The sequence below is a fragment of the Schistosoma mansoni genome, chromosome W (genome assembly GCF_000237925.1).
Source record: "Schistosoma mansoni strain Puerto Rico chromosome W, complete genome".
NCBI lineage: Eukaryota > Metazoa > Platyhelminthes > Trematoda > Strigeidida > Schistosomatidae > Schistosoma > Schistosoma mansoni.
This window is the reverse complement of record NC_031502.1, coordinates 39,241,894-39,264,219: the sequence shown is the minus strand read 5'-3', so window position 1 is coordinate 39,264,219 and position 22,326 is coordinate 39,241,894. Positions and strand designations below refer to the sequence as shown.

Here is a 22,326-nt window from a genome sequence, read left to right as displayed (position 1 = left end):
TGAAAACAAGATAACTATAGGTTATAAAATTAGGGCTTATTTGGATAAAGTTCAAATAAGGGATGTTTGAAGACCCTTATAAAAGGAATGTAACGAGTATTCAAACCTTAAAAGCTGTCAAAATGAAAAACCAAAAGTTTTCGAATGAGAAAATGCTGACTGATGGAAAATTCTATATTAGACCTTTAGATATCCGCTATCGACCAGAATACAACTCTTATCAGGGAGACTCGTACGTAACTGTATAGAAAGAAAAATTTTACAGATGATGAAAAAAAATGATATTTCTAATATGGTGACCTGATAATGTGTGTGAACGCATAACCTCCAGGCCACTAAGCCGATATCCAACGGTGAGATGGACAATAGGATTTTAAGAAGCAAAATACACGAAAGTCTTCTCACACGTTTTTGGTTGAAATTAATTTATTGATTACCTCATGTAAATTCTGTTCTTTTTTTTATCATCAGTATTTTATTTATAATAGAATAACCATAATACTGGCGTATGTAACAGTGTCGAAACAAGTTAGGTAAATGGCAATTAAGTTAATATAATTGAATCGCAGCTTTAGTTTGAGTTAAGATAATTATATTTACTATTATTTGCACTGTTGAAATTATGAGTCAATTGAAGCTAGACCACCATCGAAAACCTGGAAGCACTGGACGGCCGTTTCGTCCTATTATGGGACTCCTCAGCAGTGCACATTCACGATCCCGCACCCGTGAGATTCGAACCCAGGACCTACCAGTCTCGAGCCGAAGCCCTTAACCGATAGACCACTGAGCCGGCATCCAACGGTGTTAATGTCTAACTTCAAACAATCCACGATTTTGAGCGACCGTTCATCAATTGTCTTCAGTGAGTTGATATCTCTACAACAGACTTGGTAGAACTCCACTGGCCACTGCTCCCCACTAGAACTCAAGGAAATATCTCTTGAAGTCAGTCACTAGTGAGCATATGATTATAGATCAGAGGGGGTTTTGTGGGGAATTCAACAGTGCAAATACTTAATTCTCCACAAAACCCCCTCTGATTTACTATTATTTGTTGAACAACAAACCATAACTCGATTTCATTCGATAATGTATAAACCAGTGATATGAAAATATTTTCCATGTGTTCGGTGAAGATATAACCAGCCAAACGAATAATGGAATTGAAATGTATCAATAAATAATAATTATAGGTTTATAACGAGAAGAAATGTTGTCCCATTTGAAGGAGTATATTGAATAATTATATGCTATTCATCTTAATTATGCAAAAATAAAATGGCTGTCATTTTCGCACAATATAAACATATTATAGGTAAATATATTCATTTAGTTTAGGTAACTATATTGTATTTAGTGAAACGTTCTCATGTTTTCAATAGTCTTAGAAATTTCGTCCCAATCTCTAAATGATTTATAAAAAAATAAATAAAAATAAATTTCCGGAATTCCTAAATCGTTGAGGATTATGGTATCCGATTATCAGTGAGATCCAGGAAGTACGTTTCTTCTTTTTTGGAGTCCAACTAGATCTACCTTGATTCCAGTGTTAATTTTCATACTGAGTCTCGAAACTCGTGGGTACGTTTTCAAATATCGATGCAGTACCCACTAATTTGCTGAATACAGATTGCTAGTGACTTTTTCGACAGGTATGAAGAGGGGTTTGTGATTTATTGTTGTTGAGACTCAAGACTACAACTCGTAAAATTCTGTTTCGACGGTAACCCACTAAGCATATTTTCGTGATATGAGAAAGCTGATCAATTGCAGTCCGGATAAACAACACCGGAACATAACAAACATTTAATAATACTAGTAAGAACAAGTTAGTATTCCAATGCCTTAAATTTTTAGCATTATTGTAACAAAAACGTCTTTAAACATACAAACTTAGTAAAAGTGGTGAGTTAGAATTATTCCATTCCACCTGTGTTTGCAAGAGATTAGATAGATATTTCAGAAAAATTATAGTCATAGCCATGTTTTGTAATATAGAATAATGAATGACTAAAGTCAGGTTGACGTTAGTAAAATTAGATGTTCACCTTACTTAAGAGCCTAAATGATTTCAAGTTAAGCTAATATAAACTTGTTCTTGCATTTATTCACAGAACAATTATCTTATCTGCTACATTTATTTTCATTGACGAAACACAAAAGGAATAGATCTGTATGATAATAGTTAGAACTCTGGAAAAACTGGAGTAATATGGTATTATAGTCTCTGCAAAAGCTTGAAATCATTGGAAACAAAAGAAGACGTAACGTTTTCGAATCAACCAGTTTGTTGTAATTAATTATGACAGATGTTAATGTTTTTAAAAAAATGTTTATACTATATATATATATATATATATATATATATATATATATATATTAAGCTGCCTTAAATATGTTAAGTCGACTTACTTGATTTTGACGTTGCCTTCAATTTAGGCACTGGTTTCACAGCAGATACAGAAACAGGATAAGGTATTTCACTTTCACCATTTTCTTCACGACTATCTGGTGATGAAATTTGTTTTAATTTTTGACTTTCAATTGTCATCATGGATAATGTAGCTTTAGTCTTTTTTTCCTGCATAGGTGATGACGGTTGTAGTTGTTGTAACTCTGGAAGTTGTGATTTCTGTTTTGTTAATCCTGTTGCACTAGTGGTTGTTGTTACTACTCCTGATGATAGTACAGATGGTATTATGGTCTCCCTACCTCTGGCTAAATCTTCATCATGTTCAATATTTGACTTGTCATATTTTTGATCTTTGCTACTAACATTTGTAGCAGTGCTAATGGTTGTAACAGTACTGGCTAGTGTTGAAGATTTCACTTTTCTATCTCCGGATACACCATTTGTTTTTCCACTAGATAATACTTCAGAACGTCTGTGCAAACAATGGTCGTGGTGACGATGATGAGGGTATGCACTGGTTGTTTGCGGCGGTAAATTAGTAGCAGTTATATGGTTGGTAGTAGCATCGTAGTGACTGAATTTCTTGTCACTCTTTTCATCAAAAGCAAATGGTTCAGTTTCTTTTCGACTAGTTAATAATTAAGAAGATAAAAAATTATTATTATTAGGTCATGTTCAGTATTACGTTAATAGTCCTTTAACGGTATTCAGGAAAATAATGTAGATCAGTTGCGATATTTATTCACTAGCTTATTGGTACCTTGGAGACAATCTTACAACGATTTTGAGAAATATGTAAAACATGGCAGCCATTATACATAAGAAATAATTAATACCATTGACTACTTAAAAAGGTTTTTCAGCATAACACAAGTTTCTTTTTCCTAACCACTAATATAGACTTTTGAATAATGGTTGATAATAAGACCCAAAACTCTAAAAGTGAATATTCAGCAATGAAATAGTACATTTATTTGATTATGCATATTGTTTAGGGCTGAAACCAGTAGTCAACACACCTTACAATAATCAAATATTGTAAGAACTTTCAAGAATCCATCTTTGTTTCTGTTTTCAAGTTGCATGTTTGATTTAGCAATATCAGATGACTGAATGACTTTCTATAATTTCAACTGATTTGAGTCAGGCAACACAAATGTTCTAATTACACATTTCCCGTAAAATAATAAACAAAGGCATGAATGTTAAAGATTCTAATTGTGTACACAACACATGAGCGAATAATATTGTTTTCAATTAGATCATCAGATTCTACTGTAGTATATATGTATATTCCCAGGGGTATATAAAAAATATCAAATCAATCAACGCAACTTAATAGACTGCATTGTAATTATTATTTTACGGCCTATTTATCCAAGTTTGACCTATTTCCCATGTTAACCATTAACTAGAACTTATATTACTCGTACCACTATTAACACTATAGTCTTCTTAGTATTGATTTGTACTTTTTATTTATTATTTGTACCTATAAAATCTATTTCATTATTGGTTGATTTAATATTCGTATATAACCATTCAAATATTCATATACATATTACAGTAGAATTTGATGAAGATCTAATTGAAACCAATACTGTTCGATCATATTTATTGTTTTAAGCTGAATTTATTGGAATACAGTTCTAATGTAGTGTGGTCTACTTATATCCATATAAGTAGTATATGGTGAGATAAGACATAGAATGTGTTTGATTGTAGATAAGCAAAGAATGGGAACGAAGTGCAATCAGTATGGAAATGTTTGGACAATTAAATCAGAGAAGATGGACTGATGTTTGCAGAAGGGACAGTGAAGATTAAGTCAAATGGTTGTTATTTTGCAAATTAACTGTTTACTGTATGGTTAACAGAATTTAGTGAGATAGTCTGTAATTTGTGTCTAAATGCATTCGATTGTACCCAACAGGTGCTTTGTTCACTACACTAAAATAATTCAAATATTTCAACTTTGAAAATATGAGAATACAATTTGTATAACCTCGCATCAGGACATACAGTTACAAATAAGAATATTTAGCAGAAGCGGGGTACAGGCATATGGGTTAGAGGAAAATCATGTCAATGATAATCATTAAAAAATTCAATCAAGAACTTGTTAGGGATTTGTGTTTTCGTGATAACTGAATAAATCAATAATAAACTAGGTTAAAAAGGTGCAATAAATTTCAGAATGACAATAGCTACAACAAGAATGAAAATGATAAAGTAAACTGAAAGATAATGTTTTCACTTGTCTAATATGACTGAAGCAGGATAATTCTCACTGTGACCTTAATGATTTATGTAGGATATGAAAAAGGAGAGAATCGAACCGGTGACTTACGTGTGTAAATTTAGCCAAAAATTGTGATAACTTTTGCCTCTGCTATACCTAATAGGTGAGGACAAAACAAACCTGTCTTTATTTACTAGGATTTTGTGTATGATGGTGAATACTCATTTTCTGTGGATTGTAAGGGTAGGATGAAATCGATAAGAAAAGCTCATGTATAGTAAATAGTCGGGATCTTATTTTCATTCTGATAGCTTACTGATAAACAATTTAAGACGTTTAAAGTAATTAAAAATTCCAGATCCGTTTCGACGTCCGGTCAAGGTTGTGTAGACCTAATGAATTCCAAACTATGATAAAAGTGTTGTTTAGTACTCTGTGGTTGCTAATACCTCTGGAGTTGTGGTGAATGATTTTAAACTATTTTCAAGATAATCACTACTTTCACAACAATTGTATTTTAGCATAAGAATAATCAATCCTGCAATCATAAATCAATCGCACTTCGCATAGGTTATGAAACAAGGGTAATGAGTAAGTAGTGAGAAAAACTAAACTACATAAATCGATAGATTAATTGATTAACAATATAGTCGTTAAGTAAAACAATGTTATATGTTTTTATCGGTTTTCATGATTTATCTTAAATACATTTATTTTCGAGATTTATTATTCTTTTTTCACGAGTTTTGCTACGTGTGGATAATTCATTTGACATACAAAAAGATAAAATTAGTAGAAAAACCGTTTGTAACTGAGATAAATGGGACAAAACAGGAATTAATATGCTGGAAAAAAGTGTTCCAGTCTATCAAAAGTTTGATCAAATATTAACCTACTTATTATTCCGATACTGTTGTTTGATCCTAATTGAACATGGGATCTTAAGCGGGATTTTTAAAACTTTCGGCTCCTTTTGAGTATGATACAAAAGTATAGAAATTGACAACCTTTAGTAATGTAGAGTTCCTTAAGCTGAATAGCTAACTTATGAAGCTTTCGTCTTTTCGAACATCAAAGCTTACTTTCAATTGATCTGAAAACTTTTAATTGGTGAAATCCGAATTAAACTGAACATGCTTGTGTGTTCATCTGAAAATACAATCGTGAAAGAATTCATTTTCCGAGTCAGCTTCACGATGACTAAAATTTGTTTAAAGTTGGATTGATACATTCGTCTGCTTAACACGTAAAGTTTAGATATTGATGTCACTCATTGATATGTACCGATAGAAGTAAAAAGCGTGTAATTGTATCGCCCATAAACTGATAAACAGAAAATTAGGGACGCACTGCAAATGATTGTTATAATATCTGTAATCTGTCAGACTCACTTATCAGTAAATTCGGATTTCTTCTTTCAATAAATATTCGTTGGTCTTTCGTAAAAATGAAATTTGTATAGCTTAACATATACTCTTAATTATTAGCATAAATGTGGACCTACAAATGTTTCCTATCTTAATTGAACTATATTTACAGAAAGTTCATAAAAGTAGTTAAAATAATGAATAAAAAAAAACACCACATATTATTAGTAAACAATATTCAATAATTGGCGTAGAGTTTAGCACTTATTTAAGTTTTTGCCCATTAGGGCTTACACACTCATGAAGTGAAGACTAATGAGATTATCACAAGTAGCGATTAATGATAAGAGAACTATGAATAAATTGAAATTTACGTCTGAAATCTCTTTGTGTATGTAGAGGCCAACCCTTCCGATAATTTTATGTATAAACTACTTTAGAATTTTAGTGAATAGTGAAGAAAGTTTCGAAACTAACCTTCTTGAATGTGTTCTCTTAGAATGTCGTTTACATGAGTCACTATCTCGTTTTGATACCTGCTTTGAGTGACTTGATGGAAATTTATGAGATGCTTGTTTACCTGACTGTTCAGATTGACGATGCGATCCAAATGTAATCGGTGCATCTAAATGATGATTTTGATTACATTCCAGACTCCTGAATCCATGAAAAGGTGGTGGTTGAACGTAATGTCCATACGATAACTGAGAACCAATCGGTAGTCGTGAGGTGAAAGGGTAATGAGCACCTGGTGTTTGATAAAGATGAAATGGATAGCCCCCAGCAGCAGCAGCCAAGACAGCTGCTTGTTGTCTTTGGTGCTCTAAGTGAAGTTGATACTGTTTAACGTCAACTGAACGAGGACGTCTAAGTACCACATAAGGAACCTCTTCAAGTATCTCAGCTGCATTTTCTAAATCATTTGACACTAAATTGTTATTTCCACTTGATTCTTGATTCATTTGTTCATGTAAATGATGTAAATGTTTATTTCTTCTTACTTGTTCGAACTTTTTACCATCGCTGTGTTTTCCATGAATTCGTTTCACATTTTCCGTAGGCATCATATTATGAACATGCTGTGATGTTGAAAGAATTGATTCCTCTAATTCAGTAAGATGAATACCAGAAGGAATAGAGCTAGATAAGTGATGACCATGAGAACATACATGCTCGTGACTTTGCAAATGCTTATAGTGTTTAGACTTAGCTGGTACATTGCTATGTGATGTTATGCCTTTACCACTATTGACTTGCTTATGTTCAGGTTTGTAGTTAGAGGATCTTACATCACCTTCGGATGGATGCAAATAATTGGTAATTTGTTCAAAAGGTATAGATTTCGAAGCATTTGGGCAGGTTAATGAATGCTGTAACATAGGATTAATAGAGTTAATACATGGAACAGAATGATGACATGTGGCTGACGTATTTGGAATTAAATCTGAGCGTATTATAACTCCTGTTGTGCTTTCTGAACTACTTGAGCTCCATTGATCCAATGATGCAATATGAATCGGTTCTGCGCCAACACTAAAACGTGATACATTTGCATTGAAATGGGAGAATAGAGAATCATGTGTCTTGGATATTTCGGATAATGTGGTAGTTACGTGTGATTTCGCTTTAGCTGGAGATGTGGAAGTAGTTGTAGAAGCTGTCGATATGGTACATACAGCTGTTTGAGTTGTACTGGTATCCAAAAACTTTTGAGATTTTGAACCCAGCTAAAATTAGAATAAAATGCTTATTTGTTCTAGTGAATCCTGATTTATATGTGTGAATTAATTGAACTTATCTGAAATTTTACAATTGTAAATCACTATAATCATTTAAAATATTTGTTTGAAAATACAATCCAACTTACAAAGTAAGATGTATTCCTTGGGTCAAAATTACAACATCGCAATACTTAAATTTCGGATCTTTAGAAAATGAAGAGCTGTACATTGTAAAAAGGGTCAGTTAATCCTTAAGACAAATAGAACGGTAGATACACACTAGACTATAATAACCCCTGCATGCATTAAAGTGGGGATATTTTACCAATTAGATTGTAGAATGAAGAAACGAATTTCGATCATACTTTCAGCTGATTTGTCCTCGACCTTGAATTGTTTCGACCAGTAGAAACAATGAACAGATAAAATCCAATGGCTACGTTATACAATCCAGTCAAATAAATAGGCCAATCAGAAAAGGAATAGGATTTATTACAATCACTAGCCTTTAATATTGATCCGTGTAAGTGTCCCATAAAAAATTTGTGACGTTTTACTAAGTAAATCAATCACACATAAGACTCACAACCGACTTTTTGTTGTTAAACTTGAATCCAGATATTTTAAACCAGAAGAATAAGACTGTTTAAAGGTTTCGTTTTCAATTTTTTTACTTGTGATTGTACATAGTTCAACGTAGTTAGGATGATTATGGGATGATAGGAAACAGTAATTAAATATACTTGAAGATGGCAGTAAAAGAGTATTTGCTAACCGTATTGCATAAATACCAGGATCACCTCTGTTTGCCCTACTGAAGATTTCAACTAAGAAAACCAAGGCATTACTCAATATTTTGGCTTCTTCATTTTCAAGAAAATCAATCATTTATAGTATTAAGACGAAAATACAATCATTTTATCAATGGCTTCAAACAATAAAATCGTCAATTAGCATTTCATTTTATATCATCTTGTACCATTTCTCTGACATCACTTCAAGGTAATCGCTGCTTACCCTAATTACTAGAATGTTGGGAAAAAAGTAATTTCTGTTCAAAAAACGATGGTAAGTGAGTACGTGAACCAACTACATGAAGTCTTTTTCCTTCCTTGTTTACACTTTCTATTTAGATTTTAATTTTTATGATTTTTAATAATATGAGTATGTTGTTCTAGATGACCAATTCTAATTGATCACTACCAAGGCAACTTTTATAATATACTGTCTTACAATGTATATAAATGAATACAATGTTGAATCTTTGATCAACTAATTATCCCACGACGATTGCGTTCTTTCCATAAGAATAATGATCTTCTCTAAAAAAACGTTTCAATGGAAGCAGGTATTGTTACTATGGTAAGAATAAACCTATAAGTGGACGAAGATCTTGTGAACAGCATATCTTTAGCAGAACTTCCACAATCAACCAGTTTTAGAATACCGCCATGAGGATATGATATTGGTAAGCCATTTTTACACTTGAATTTGTTTAAATTACAGGTCACTTAATCCGTTTAAGTCTTAAATGCGTCCTACCAATAAGTCTCAAATGAATATCGATCCACCCCGATTTCTGTCATATTGTATATGACTTCATCCGAGAATATAACCTAGTTCACAAGAGCAGCTGAATTAAAAGATAATAGAAAGACGTAGCTACTTAAGGTAATTTATCTTTTAATCTCCGAATGACCAATGGATATGTAAAAAAACATTAATTGTATTTTTCCTGTATTCAGTGTTGTTCATTGTTCATATATCTGTGTTTTTCATATGATTAGAGTTTTTCAACAATGAAAACTTCTTTTTAGTTTTATATAAATGACTAAGAAGTTACAACAAATTATATAGTTGTGAGATAAGAAAATTGATATATGTAGTTGACAAATAGAATATACGGTACATCCAACTCAAAATGGTGACATAATTTTAATTTATTAGACACATATATGTTGTTCGCTGACAAGTTCACCTTACATGTAAAACTAAAGAGTCTTTATTCTATGAAATGATAAATAAATAAATTAAAGCAGAATAATATGAAAGAAGATAATTTATATGATAATCAATAAAAGTATGGAAATCGATATGTTGAATAATTCAAAAATCAATTCAAGATCAAGATATCAAGACCTGAAGATCGATAAGTAAAGAAATATTATACTAAACTGGTAAGATTAAATACAATGAAAAGAATCAATTGGGATTTGAAACAGCGAAAAAATAAAGCGAATAGATATTGCCAGTCTTAATCCAATTAAGCGTAAATATCGGGAGTCGTTGAATGAAGTAATTTTTCAGATCGAAATTAATGCATTGATCAACATATGATCATATAAATGTCTCTGTTTAAAAGCTAACTGTATTTGGAAATAAATGAGTGATTAGATAGATTCAAATGGCTTATATAAAAAGACACTACGACTGTGACAGTGATATTCAAATGAGAAGAGAGCAGACAAGACTTTTTAGGAGAACTTTCATATCACAGAAAGGATAACGAAATAAGTAAGTTTGATATTATATTCAGTAATTCACAAAACTGAGTAACCAATCTAAATAGGTATCAACTATATGAGACTGGCTCATTACAGTGATGGTGAGGTTGGTAAGTTGACAATACTAAATAACTATTTATGTGTGAAATTGAATAAAACAAAAGTGTTATGTGGGTCCATCCAAAACACATAATTGAACACAATAAATATGCATTTGGTCATTGGACAGCACTATTTAATAATGCACATATAACATCTTTTGTACAAGAATAGAAAGGAAGACCAATTTAGAAAAATGTCAGTCTTTTTTTCTTCTACTCATTTTTTCTGGTACTTCAATATGCAGTTGGAAGTAATTGACTTATGATGTTTCTAAAATATCTTAAATACTTTTTACATATATATTTACATGAATGGTACATGTTTTATTTTCACAGTCAGAAGCTTTTTTATAAGAGAATTAGAAGTCACTTTCAGTGTTTTAAATGAAGTAACATTTAATAACTTCTACTAAGTAGTTGATTTTCATATAAACACCGTTTAATAGACATAAACTTGAATTTTTAAGTGACATGAAGATATTTTTTTTTGAATAATAGTAACTGTAGTTTACTAATCAGATGCATTGAATATCAACCATTTTGTAGCTGGGGAAACATTGTACACATAGTATTGGATAAAAGTATGATAAGTCGATGGAGATAATAAAATAGCTCAGTGGTATAAGAATAAATCAGTAAAAAATAAGTTTCCTTTTTATTAAAATGAGAAATAAATTGACAATGTGAACAATATAAAAGTAGGTGAAACAGGAAGGAAATGAAACTTTATTGTTATATAAATTGTATACATTGGATTATTATTGAAAATAAAAAAGGCAAAAAAAGTTAAGAAAAAATCAACAATACACCTTATAATAGTAACTTAAATTATCAAAATATTTGGTAAAAGCTCCTTTTATTCATGATAAAAGTAATGTATTTGAATATATTAACCACCTACGAGCAATTATATCTCTTTTGCGAAGATTTAAACAAAACAATGTGAAAAAACCGATAAATAGTTTTACTTAAAGTTATGACAAAATTTAACGTATTATAATAACAGTCAAGGTTTTCTTCATTATTTTTAGACACTTGGTCAAAATGTAATTTTCACACTTATTTAAACCAACTAAATACGTATGAATACATGAAATCTCATCTCAGAACTGAATTAACATGAAGGTAGCATTACTTACTTACTTACGCCTGCTACCCCTCATCGAGAAGCATAGGCCGCCCACCATCATTCTCCATCCAACTCTGTCCTGAGCCTTCCTTTCCAGTTCTTTCCAGTTGTTATTCATCCTTTTCATATCTGCTTCTATTTCCCGGCGTAATGTGTTCTTTGGCCTTCCTCTTTTCCGCTTCCCTTCCAGATTCTAAGTTAGGGATTGCCTCGTGATGCAGTTTGGTGATTTCCTTAATGTATGTCCAATCCACTTCCAACGTCTTTTCCTAATTTCCTCTTCAACTGGAAGCTGGTTTGTCCTCTCCCATAAAACGCTGTTGTTAATAGTATCCGACCAATGAATGTTGAGTGTTTTGCGAAGACAACTATTTATAAATACTTGTATCTTCTTGACGATGGATGTAGTAGTTCTCCACGTTTCAGCTCCGTACAGTAGGACTGTCTTGATGTTCGTATTGAAGATTCTTACTTTGAAATTAGTTGACAGTTGTTTTGAGTTCCATATAGTCTTCAATTGTAGAAATGCTGCCCTTGCTTTGACAATCCTCGCCTTTACATCTGCATCAGATCCTCCTTGTTTATCAACGATGCTTCCCAGGTACGTGAATGTTTCCACCTCTTCCAGAGTTTCGCCATTAAGTGTGGTTTGGTTGATGAAGGTAGCATAGTAAAATTTATTGTTGCGCATTAGATCTTCAGTCTGATTTATTACTTTTACGATTTCAACTTGCATTGATTTGTGGACGTTGTTTTGTTCTTTGAATAAACAGCTTAAGCTAAGTCACAAAATGTCAGAAATTCTCTTTTCCTATACATCAGGAGAAAAACATTTATTATTTTGGTAAACCTGTACTTATACTTAGAAAATCCTTTGACATCAAGCAAAAAACCATCTTTAACTAAAACAGTGCTCCAAGTTTAGTGTTTTTTAGACAAAGGAGATGATCGTTGTAATGAAATTAACGTTTTTGTTAACAACAAACCAAAAATTTGGATTATTTAAACGCATATAATGTACTGAAGTAATTAAAATCAAGAAATGATAATATATCTTACTTACATCGTCTAGAAATAGGGATCCATAAGTTTCATTTTCATTAGATTTTACTAGAGATTTGACTAGATCTATAGGTTCATTTAAACTACTTGTTAACCCAAATGTTTGTAGAAAATCGGTTAGTTGCACTCTGTTTGATTCCACTTCTGATTTGGGTAATTGCCTGTCTGTTGATGCTCTATCAGTTGTTTCAGATGACCTTAATATTGAAATATCATTTAAAGTAATTGAAAATGTATCTTCTTGTGGTAGAAAATCGTACAGTATTGAGTGATCCGGAGACAATAGCTGATCACTAACTAATAGACTTTGTGACCCCTTGGTAGTTGCAGTACTTTCTGGATATGCCACTGATGCTGTTGCTGTTGTTGTTGTTGAAAGCGATGAAGTCATTAGAGAAAAAGATGTAGTGAATGGTGGTATGGTAATAGATGAAGAAATAGTTTGCGATCTTATTGACAAATTAGGCAACATAGATAGAGTCATTGTTGTTGCAGTGTTATTCTCATGTGTAAACGATGTTGTTTCGATTGTTGGTACGATATCAGTAACTGATGTTTTAGAATCAGTTACGTTATTTGTTTCAGTAGATAAGATTGAACTGGTATGCAGGAATGATAATTCTTTATCCAAATTAATCTCTAAACCAAGCTGGGTGACAGTTGGTAAAATCAATGTAGCCTCATATGGTTGCGATCTTGGTAGATTCGTAGCTGTATTGTTTGATCCATACGTATTATCGTCTTTAATATTTTCATCATTACTAATATTTTGCACTGTAACGGGTGTTTCAATAAGTTGAGTTGCTTTTAAAAATAGTTGAAAAAAGAAGTAAAAATGTATATTGTATACAAGAAAAAAGAATTTATCATTAACAAAATTTAATATGATCTTAATTATTCGATGTCGATCAGCATGAATATATAGATATACTTGTGCAGATGTGAATTTTCGGAAAAATTATAACAGAAACATGTTTTGATCAAAAATTAGAGTACAAATTTATTTATTTAGTTACAGAATCATTTTTGAAAAGTAAGTCCGAAAAACACAACTTAAAAGATGGAAGAACCGAGCAGCTTTGGATAAATGTTTAATATTGAAATTAATATTTCAGTTAATATATAACTAAGATACTGTCAGTGGTCGCGCGCTGTACCTTTAGATCTTATAGTAAGTGTCTGAATCATTTGTCGGTATAAAATAGTTCAGACTTCTAAATTATATCTTTTCACGATTTAATCCAATGATCATCTAGTACCATCCATGATGACATTTCAGTAGTCACTACTCATATTACTGGCCTCTAAGTATGGATTATTTTAAATCTTTAACGAATCTTCATCATACAGTCATATCTAATCCGGTCGCTAGATGAGTTTGAAAGTTTCAGATTAGACCGATCTAATAAACCGACTAATTGACAGGCTACACTTATGGTATAGTATATAATTATATGTGATGAGTGTAGATAATAAGAAATATTTGCAAAATTGTTTCAAGTCTATAGATCGACCAATGGATTTGTCATTTCTGTTTCTAAATTTATAGTCATAGGAAAATAATGCCAGTATTTCCTAGGACGAAAACATATAGTTCAGAGAGAAATGATAAATGATATATAAAAATTAGAAAAGTTGCACGCTGTAATACTAGGCTGCTTTACACGATTCAATTAACAAATGAAATTTCTGGAGGTTAACCGTGCAATGAGTTCGAAATCTCAATCGATCAACTTCTAGTTTCGGTTGTCATCCCTGTGTTACCACTAACTGTTGTCCATTGCTTTCATTACTAAATCTAAGTACGTCTTATATACTTGCTGAGTCGCAGGATCATTTTTTCTCTTGTTCTTCTATCTTCCAGATTCTCTTATATTTGCAGCTTTTCATACATCCCCTGATACACAGTATACATTGAGACTAGACTGGAACTTATCAAAGCTGAATGACACACCTCGATTGGTTATCAATGTCAAGTTTTTAATAGACCAAAGGACCTGTCACTTTTATTCTTTTATAATATGAAGTCAGAAGAGAAAGTTAAAGATATAACTGTGAAACGATTCTATCTAACTCATAAACTTTTAACGTTGAAAATTTCTTTTTAGACTAAAAGTAGCTGAAAATATTAATATATCACTCTCAAAGTGCTGGAAAGAAATCAGATTTTATGCGTTTTAGGAAAACTTTTCTTCCTTTCAACCATCTTCAAAGTCTCTTTCTGGTAAATTCTATTGAAAAGGATTAAAAATAAATAAAGAATGTCATTCTGTAATAAAAGCTTATATATTGTTGTGTAAAAAGATTACTAATACCCCTATAATAAAAATTTCCAGGGAACGAGCCCTTTAGAAATTTACTTTGAAAAATTAAATTATTCAATATGGAAAAATAAATATAATATTTCATATTTTAAGAAGATTGCCTAAATTTTTCTTTACTGTTAACGTTGTCTTCAAACCATATTAGCCTTATTTGCATTTAATAATCTCTAGATAATAATAAAATTTGTCCAAGCAGAACAAATAGAATGTTAATTAGATATATTTTCTCGATAATTTCAACGAATAATTAAACAAAAATAATCAGACTGACGTAAGGAGAAAATAGTAATCTAGTATGATATATTCGGAAGTGGCTAGCTATTCCCCAATATGTAACTGTATATATATATATATATAACCATGTTTACTCAACAGTCCTAGTTACCAGATACTTATTCTAATTACAATATATATATATATATATATACTACAGATTTTCTAATTCAGGTTTGTTAATCACCCACAGAAAATTAAAGGTATGATAATGCTTTATATTCAAGCTTCACAATTAAAATCAATAATCATTGCATTACTATGGTCGAACTAGTCCATAGTTGAAATAATTATTGTGAAACTAAACTAGTTTATCCATTAAATAGTATACTTTCATATCTATTAGCGTCAGTGTTATGCAATAAATGGTTAAGGAATTTATACTTCTATGGTCTATTGGTAAATTCTTCGAAAATGAATCATTCATTTAAGATTTCTTTTTGTTTTAAACGCTGTAAGTGGATAGTTTATCCGATTCTAGATAAAAGAATGAATAGTGAAGTTTATTTGGTAAATACTGAATAGATAGATCTTGAGATAGATGCTATATCCTACCAAGACAGTAGCTTTTATTACTACCCTACAGTAATGTCTTTTAATTCTTAATAATACTGTATCGTTATGTGGACTATAATAAATTGACATTATAAAATTAAACGAACAACTGATAAGCATGTGAAGGTTACATATGTTTTAAAGATAATGAAAGGTGACAAAAACCATCCTGCTTCAGTACAATGATAAATCAAAGTTGATTAAGTACTGCTTCTCTTCTACCTCTTGATCTCTGAAGTCATTTCATCCACATGTAGGTTGCATTGACACTGAATGACTTTTGCTGTGCTTGCATCATACTATAAAATAACTAGTTGAAAAAATTATTGATAAGGTCTTGATTAGTTAAAAACAGTTCTACATCCTGTTACGAATGGAGTCGATGGTTTCCACTACTTTTGTGCCTGAAGCTTGAATGAATCAGTTAGCAAGAGATCTATTGTTTTTGATTAATCTCTAAACCAAATCAAGAGTTCTGGTACATTTATTGAAGAATAAATTTCTACCACTAACGAAAACCAGAACAAAGATTTGAACGATGTATAATAAATAACTGATTTATTCGTGAACAAATGTCCCACGTTTTCTTCATAGAAGTAAGTACTTGACAGAACAAGAAACAGTGAGAACTCATGAGGTAGTAGTGTAAGAATCATAATAATATTATTTAGTGCAAGGTAAAATAACCGTCTCAGGATATTCATGTACGCCGACATTATAAACAGTTTGCATGGAATATGAGGAACGTTAAAGACCAAATTATTCAAGGTATTTTCGTTTATATAAACAATATCTAAAACTAATTTTCAGAAAATTTGTGAAGTAACTTTGCAACGTGTTCATTGTCAGTGCAAAGCAAAAACCCGCTACAATAATCCGTGTGATTCCATCAGTTATATATAATACACAATATACGAACAATTGGCTACCGTTTAATAGTATAATGAATATTCGTTATCATTCCTGTCTGACAGTTCACCTAACAAGTCTATCTACCAGGAAAATAGATTTTCTTCAACAGAAATACGGGTAACTTATTTTATACATGACCGAAATAGTATAATTATAGACATAACTATTTGGAAAACACTGACAACAAAGTATTTAGGTGTAAATAGTTAAAACTTCATAAAAGAAATTGTTAATCTTTGTGAAAAAAATAGATTTTTCAAAATGCAATAAATAATTCATTCCCCTTAACAGTTTTTTTGTCGGTGCCTATTTTTCAAGAGAAACATAAATAATGATTAAGCATATACAATATATATATATATATACGTTTTGGTATCTTATATTTGTCGTCCAACAGTTTAATCAATTGGAATACGAGGGACATAGAGAAATTGTTTTTTTTCAATTGTGTGTATATTAATTACATCTTAAGAAGTCTTATATTTTGGAAGAAGAAAGATGTTGCGTAGGTCCAAACTACTCCTCGAAAAAAATTCAGAGGGGCCCTGAGAACTCTGGGAAACATTATATCCAACCAGCGTTGAATAGAAGTTTTACAGAAACATTTGGAAATTGAAGAATCACGTATCACGTTTCCACCTGGATACTGACCTATGCCACTACCATATTTAGTATGGTTCCAGAGACTTCCAGAAACTCAAGGACATCTGAAATACTATAAATATTCTCAACTTTCTGGGCATAAACTGACCTTGACGTAAAGCAGTCATTTCACACTTCGCACTTTTTCCCTCGTGTTTAAGTTACCGTTTAGATTCCAATTTGGGTTAATAAAAAAGCTCAGGAAACCAATTCAGGCTTTCAGTTAGATGACTTATCGTGTTGAAATGCAAAATTTATCTAAAGATCGTGTTAATTTCTAAGTAATATCAGTTGAAGTATTGTTAGAATACATGAATTACTGGAAAGTTTCATAGTGTAAAGTGAAATCGGATGGAAATTACGCTGTATCATATCTGACATCAATTAAAAGTGCCTACTCTCAGCTTTTTTTCTTAGAAACGGCGGAAAAGCCTAAAGATTCCAAGTACATATAAAAGTCAAGATCTGAACAATTTTTTAGTGCTCAGTGCTTTTGATTGTCTCTGAAAATGATATAACATTTTGTAGATATTATTACGAAAGTTTAGTTTGATTATTTCAAATAAATTGAGTTTTGACTGGACTTTTGTTAAAAATATTAATGAGATATTTTTAATATCTACATGAGTATAATGTTAGGTTTACGATATTTCATAACTTTTTATAAGCTGCTTTCTAAAAGTAAGTTCATTTACTAAAAAAGTTAATTTTTCACTCATTGGGGTGTTACAAACGGATCATTCATTTTTTTAATGGTATTAATTTTATCTAAAAAAAATTGGATTTTAAACTGTACAAAATACTGATGCAAACACTAACTTGAAAGAATTTATCAAATAATGTAGTTTCAATTTGGTTATCATAAATTCATACACCAAAAAGAAGTTTATACTTTGTTTTATCACTGGACGAAAACTTGTTTACTAGACAACAAATGAGATAATTTAACATTAATTTTACTGTTACTTACTCTTGTTAATGTGTTTGTTACGTCAGCTACTGTAAACCTTCATGTATTATACTGTAGCTTTAATTTCCTATTAGACTGTCATAACATTTCAAAGTACAAAACCTATTATGGAAGCTAACATGGGATGTTAACATCTGATGTTAATAAAGTTATATCCATCAAATGATAAATTTTTACCAACTGGTCTGATAAAAACCAGTTTGTTTTAAAGAATAAATATCTGAACTAGTGGATGGTGTGCACTTAAAATGTTTATCAAACTACACCACCACCGCAGTGTTAGAAGTAGATTAGTGATTATTCCCTTGATGCTAAAGAAAAGAAAGAACAACCGAATATTAAGAAGATACAAAAGCTGAGTAAATAAAAAGACCAAAACAATTTATGCCCTTGATTTTATAGACGAACAGTTAAAAAAGAAAGCAATTTTGACGAAATATAATAACAAAGAAAAAAATGAACAAAACTACCTACCACTTGATGTTATCGGATTTATAAGATTAGATCTATCCATATGAAGTTGAATTATTTCGCCTAATGATGGCTCCATAATTGTATTTCTTTCAAACTGTATAGGTTTTAGTAGAATAGAGAAAATAAGTTAATTGATCACATTGAATTAAATTAAAATTTAGTAACTGAATTAAAAAAGTAGAAAATCTCATCCAAATTTAAGTGAGTCGTTAATGAACAGAGAATAGTACTTTAAACTGTTAAATTCTAAAACTCATTTATTTTAAGATAAATAGATTGAGAAGTTAGTGTTCTCAATGTCTAGTATTTTGTAACACGTAATATGTCTGTTCTAATCTTATGATAAGTGATAGAGATGTTATTTTTTTATTCCCCCAATTTCAAGCAAACTGAATACTTAATCATAAATAAAGGGGCCACAGTTAATAATATAAAGATAATAAGAATTAACTTTACTCGGAAACAACTCAACAGGACTCTACACAAGCTGAAAAACGAAAGTATGATTTCTTACTTAGTTATATGGTAGTCCAAAAATAAAACTTTGAAAACATTCAAATTTTGAACACAATCTGACTTTTGAGAATCCAATTACTAAATTACGACTGATAGATGATGAGTCCTGTATTGTATACTGTCTAATTCTTGAACGTAAGACCAAATAAACCTTATTTTACAGAACGACTAACTCTCGACAAATAGTTCTCGATAATTGAGTAACTTACAAATGAATGACAAATCATTACATTTTCCATACAAATGTACAAAAGAAATTCACAATCTGTCAGTAGTTATTATCTTTTTTATGCCTTATTGTGGATATAAACATTAGGATTCCATATATCTATCTGACAGTTTCTAAATCAGAGTGAAACGAGGATTCGAGACTGCATCGTTATTCTTTATTCAAAATAAAACAGGTCTAGTTATAACTAGTTATTAGAATTTTTTTAGCTTTCTTTAACCCAATACTGTTTCTAACATGGACTGTATTCATGAATTTTTTGTTGCATTGTTACAGATAAAGAATATTTCGACATAGTGATATTATCAACTAATTCATCTATAAGGAAGCTTAAAAATGATTTGTGGAGACAGGAAACATTGCGAATGGGAGATTTTCATGAATTTTTATTCTGTTACAATAATCAAACTATTACCACCATTTTTTTATCCACGCAATATCAGTACAATACAATCTGATTTGACAATGGTCTATTTATGGGAACTGTCAAATAATTTATCACTTGCATATTGATTTATGATTACGCATTTCGTTAGTTTTCAGAATGAAAGAAAGTTTAACTGGAAAATAGAACTTTGGAAATAGGTAGTATATGAAATGCAATAGGATTAGAAGTCAGGATAATGTATTAAAATTCTGAGATTATGGTGACCATTGTACGGTGTTGAAGGGTGTTTTTAATTAATTTGAACATTATAAAATAAAATCCCTCAACAGTAAACTGTAAAGAATTTATAAAGCTACAAAAGGTGACTTATGAACGAGTGATAAGAGTCATCATAGATTCATCTACAGATAGATTCCAATTGTCAAGATGTTTGATTTGAATAATCATCATTGTGTATAACTGGACCACGCTTTGAAGTATTTAAATGTACTCTTTGTCAAATTAACAACATTCAATGACTATCTAGTATCAGCAATAAAGACAGCTATTATTTAGTGTTACAGCCAGTTATATAGTATACTTTTTAGTAATACTGACATTTCATCCGCAAACTTGTACGGTGGACGAAATTCAAGTCTTATAGTTGAATGTAGCTTAGTTGACTGATGAATAACTAACGAACACACTCGCTCTACATCTGTGCACGTTTTAATTGACTGAGATTTTTAGTATATGTGTAATATTTTACTGAGAAATATGTTTTCTTGGTCAATTTGTCTATCAGCTGGTAGCGATTTATTTCGGAAATGCAAATCTTAAATTTAGTTTCATAGGAAATTGTTACACGTGCAATTTATATCAATTCATGTAATCGATTGTATATTATTACACACATACCATATTTATCTCATATAATAGTATCGGTTTTTTCACCTGTTACTAATCTACATTACCTCAAAGCACATCTAATTTCACTGGTAATCGCTCATCATTTCTGTTACATCTATGAAACTGATAATATAAACAAAAAGGTATCACTAAAATAACAAAATTTCACAGACAGCTTTTCTCACTTCCATAAAATACCTGTTGTATAGATATAAGATTTTTACATACTAACTTCAATTGACTGAGAGAATAAATTATATTACAGTTGATTTCCATTATATTAATGTCCTAATTCTTTTTTGTAACTTCGGTGGTTCGTTCTTCATTTTTGTAGTTGTACAGTTCAATGTAGGCAAGTATTTTTATCACCCTATAAATTGCTTCGTATAATCATGGCAAAAATTACAATTATTCTACTTAAAAAGTTTTATTTTCATAAGTAATCAGGATTTGCATTTCACTGTGAGTTGTCCAGGGTAAATCTATGAAGTAAAATATTTATATATTACCTAATAAAAAACAATGAGACTGAAAAGATATGAACCACATTGTGATAAAAATGTGTTAAAAAGACTTGGAAAAACTAGAGACTACTTTTTGTTAGCTAAATTTATAAGCTCCATAAAAATTTCACTAGCACTAAGAATAAACTGGTATTTCACAGCTTGACTTTAATCGTTTACATATGTTAGGGCGAAAATAAACACTTTGACATGGTGGCTTACTTCAGAAGTCGATCTCAATCTATCCTCTTCACGTGTGGTTAAAATCTGAGAAGTACGATGAGGTTTAGGTGGTGGTTGTGAGAATTCAAAACAATGTATTGATTCTGGTTGACTGGACAGAATTTTTGAAGCTAGTGAAAGCGACCAACTAGGGTGGTTGTCTGAATCAGAAATGGATGTATGGTTCAGATTGAATGAGCGAGATATAGAGTACTCATTTTGTTGATGTTCAGACGGCTTTAAGCTGCTTAAGTCTGGTAATTGTTCACTACCTTGGTCAAATGAAGGAGAAGACGAAAAAAGATATCCTCTGATTGAACTATCCTGAAGTGTATCAACGATCTGTGTAGATTTCTTACTTAGTTGTATGTTGTCAGAATTTCCCCCAGTATCCTTTGATTCTTCATGTTTTCTCTGGTCAGATAAAGATATATGGTCATCTCGAGAATTAAGAAAGGCATCCATTCTTAAATTAAGTTGAAACAGTGATGTGACTGCATTCTGACCGAGTGATCCTGCTTCAGATTTCCATGCGCGACTAGAAATGCCTTCATCTGACTGCGTAGGTTGATTCTCCCCACTCCAGTCACCAGTCATCCTTCGTCCTGACTCATTTTGCGAACTTGACTGTGAATTTTTTACTTCACTTTCCTCTAGATCTTCAATATTTTTTGGATGACTACTTCGACCACTATCATTAACACTTCCAGACATTGTGGCATAACCGCTAGTTGCTAGTGTGGTGATGGCTAAATGAATATCTGTAGAGGATCTTTCAGCAGCTTGCTGATCCCGACTGATTGCATTAACGCCCATACTTTGAGCTCTTTTTAGTGCAGGTTGTGCAGCTAATGTTCCGGCAAAACTACCGCCCATGGTACCTGACAT

At 31.3% G+C, this 22,326-nt stretch overlaps 2 protein-coding genes across 2 annotated transcripts in view; both read right to left on the bottom strand.

The window, feature by feature from the left end:
* The window catches only part of Smp_135190 (hypothetical protein), a gene marked incomplete at both ends in the record, with an annotated part of 48,653 nt that extends 29,885 nt beyond the window's left edge, over positions 1 to 18,768 (bottom strand). Inside the window, 4 exons of the mRNA XM_018789654.1 lie at positions 2,416 to 3,044; positions 6,503 to 7,752; positions 12,544 to 13,346; positions 18,693 to 18,768. Of these exons, the coding sequence (XP_018655075.1) occupies positions 2,416 to 3,044; positions 6,503 to 7,752; positions 12,544 to 13,346; positions 18,693 to 18,768 (2,758 nt within the window). The remainder of the gene's footprint in view (positions 1 to 2,415; positions 3,045 to 6,502; positions 7,753 to 12,543; positions 13,347 to 18,692) is intronic.
* A 2,535-nt stretch (positions 18,769 to 21,303) lies between these two features.
* Positions 21,304 to 22,326, bottom strand: Smp_135180 (hypothetical protein; the record flags this gene model as incomplete). The annotated part of the gene is given in 2 exon segments (XM_018789652.1): positions 21,304 to 21,384; positions 21,388 to 22,326. Coding segments are annotated over 2 exon segments (1,020 nt in total).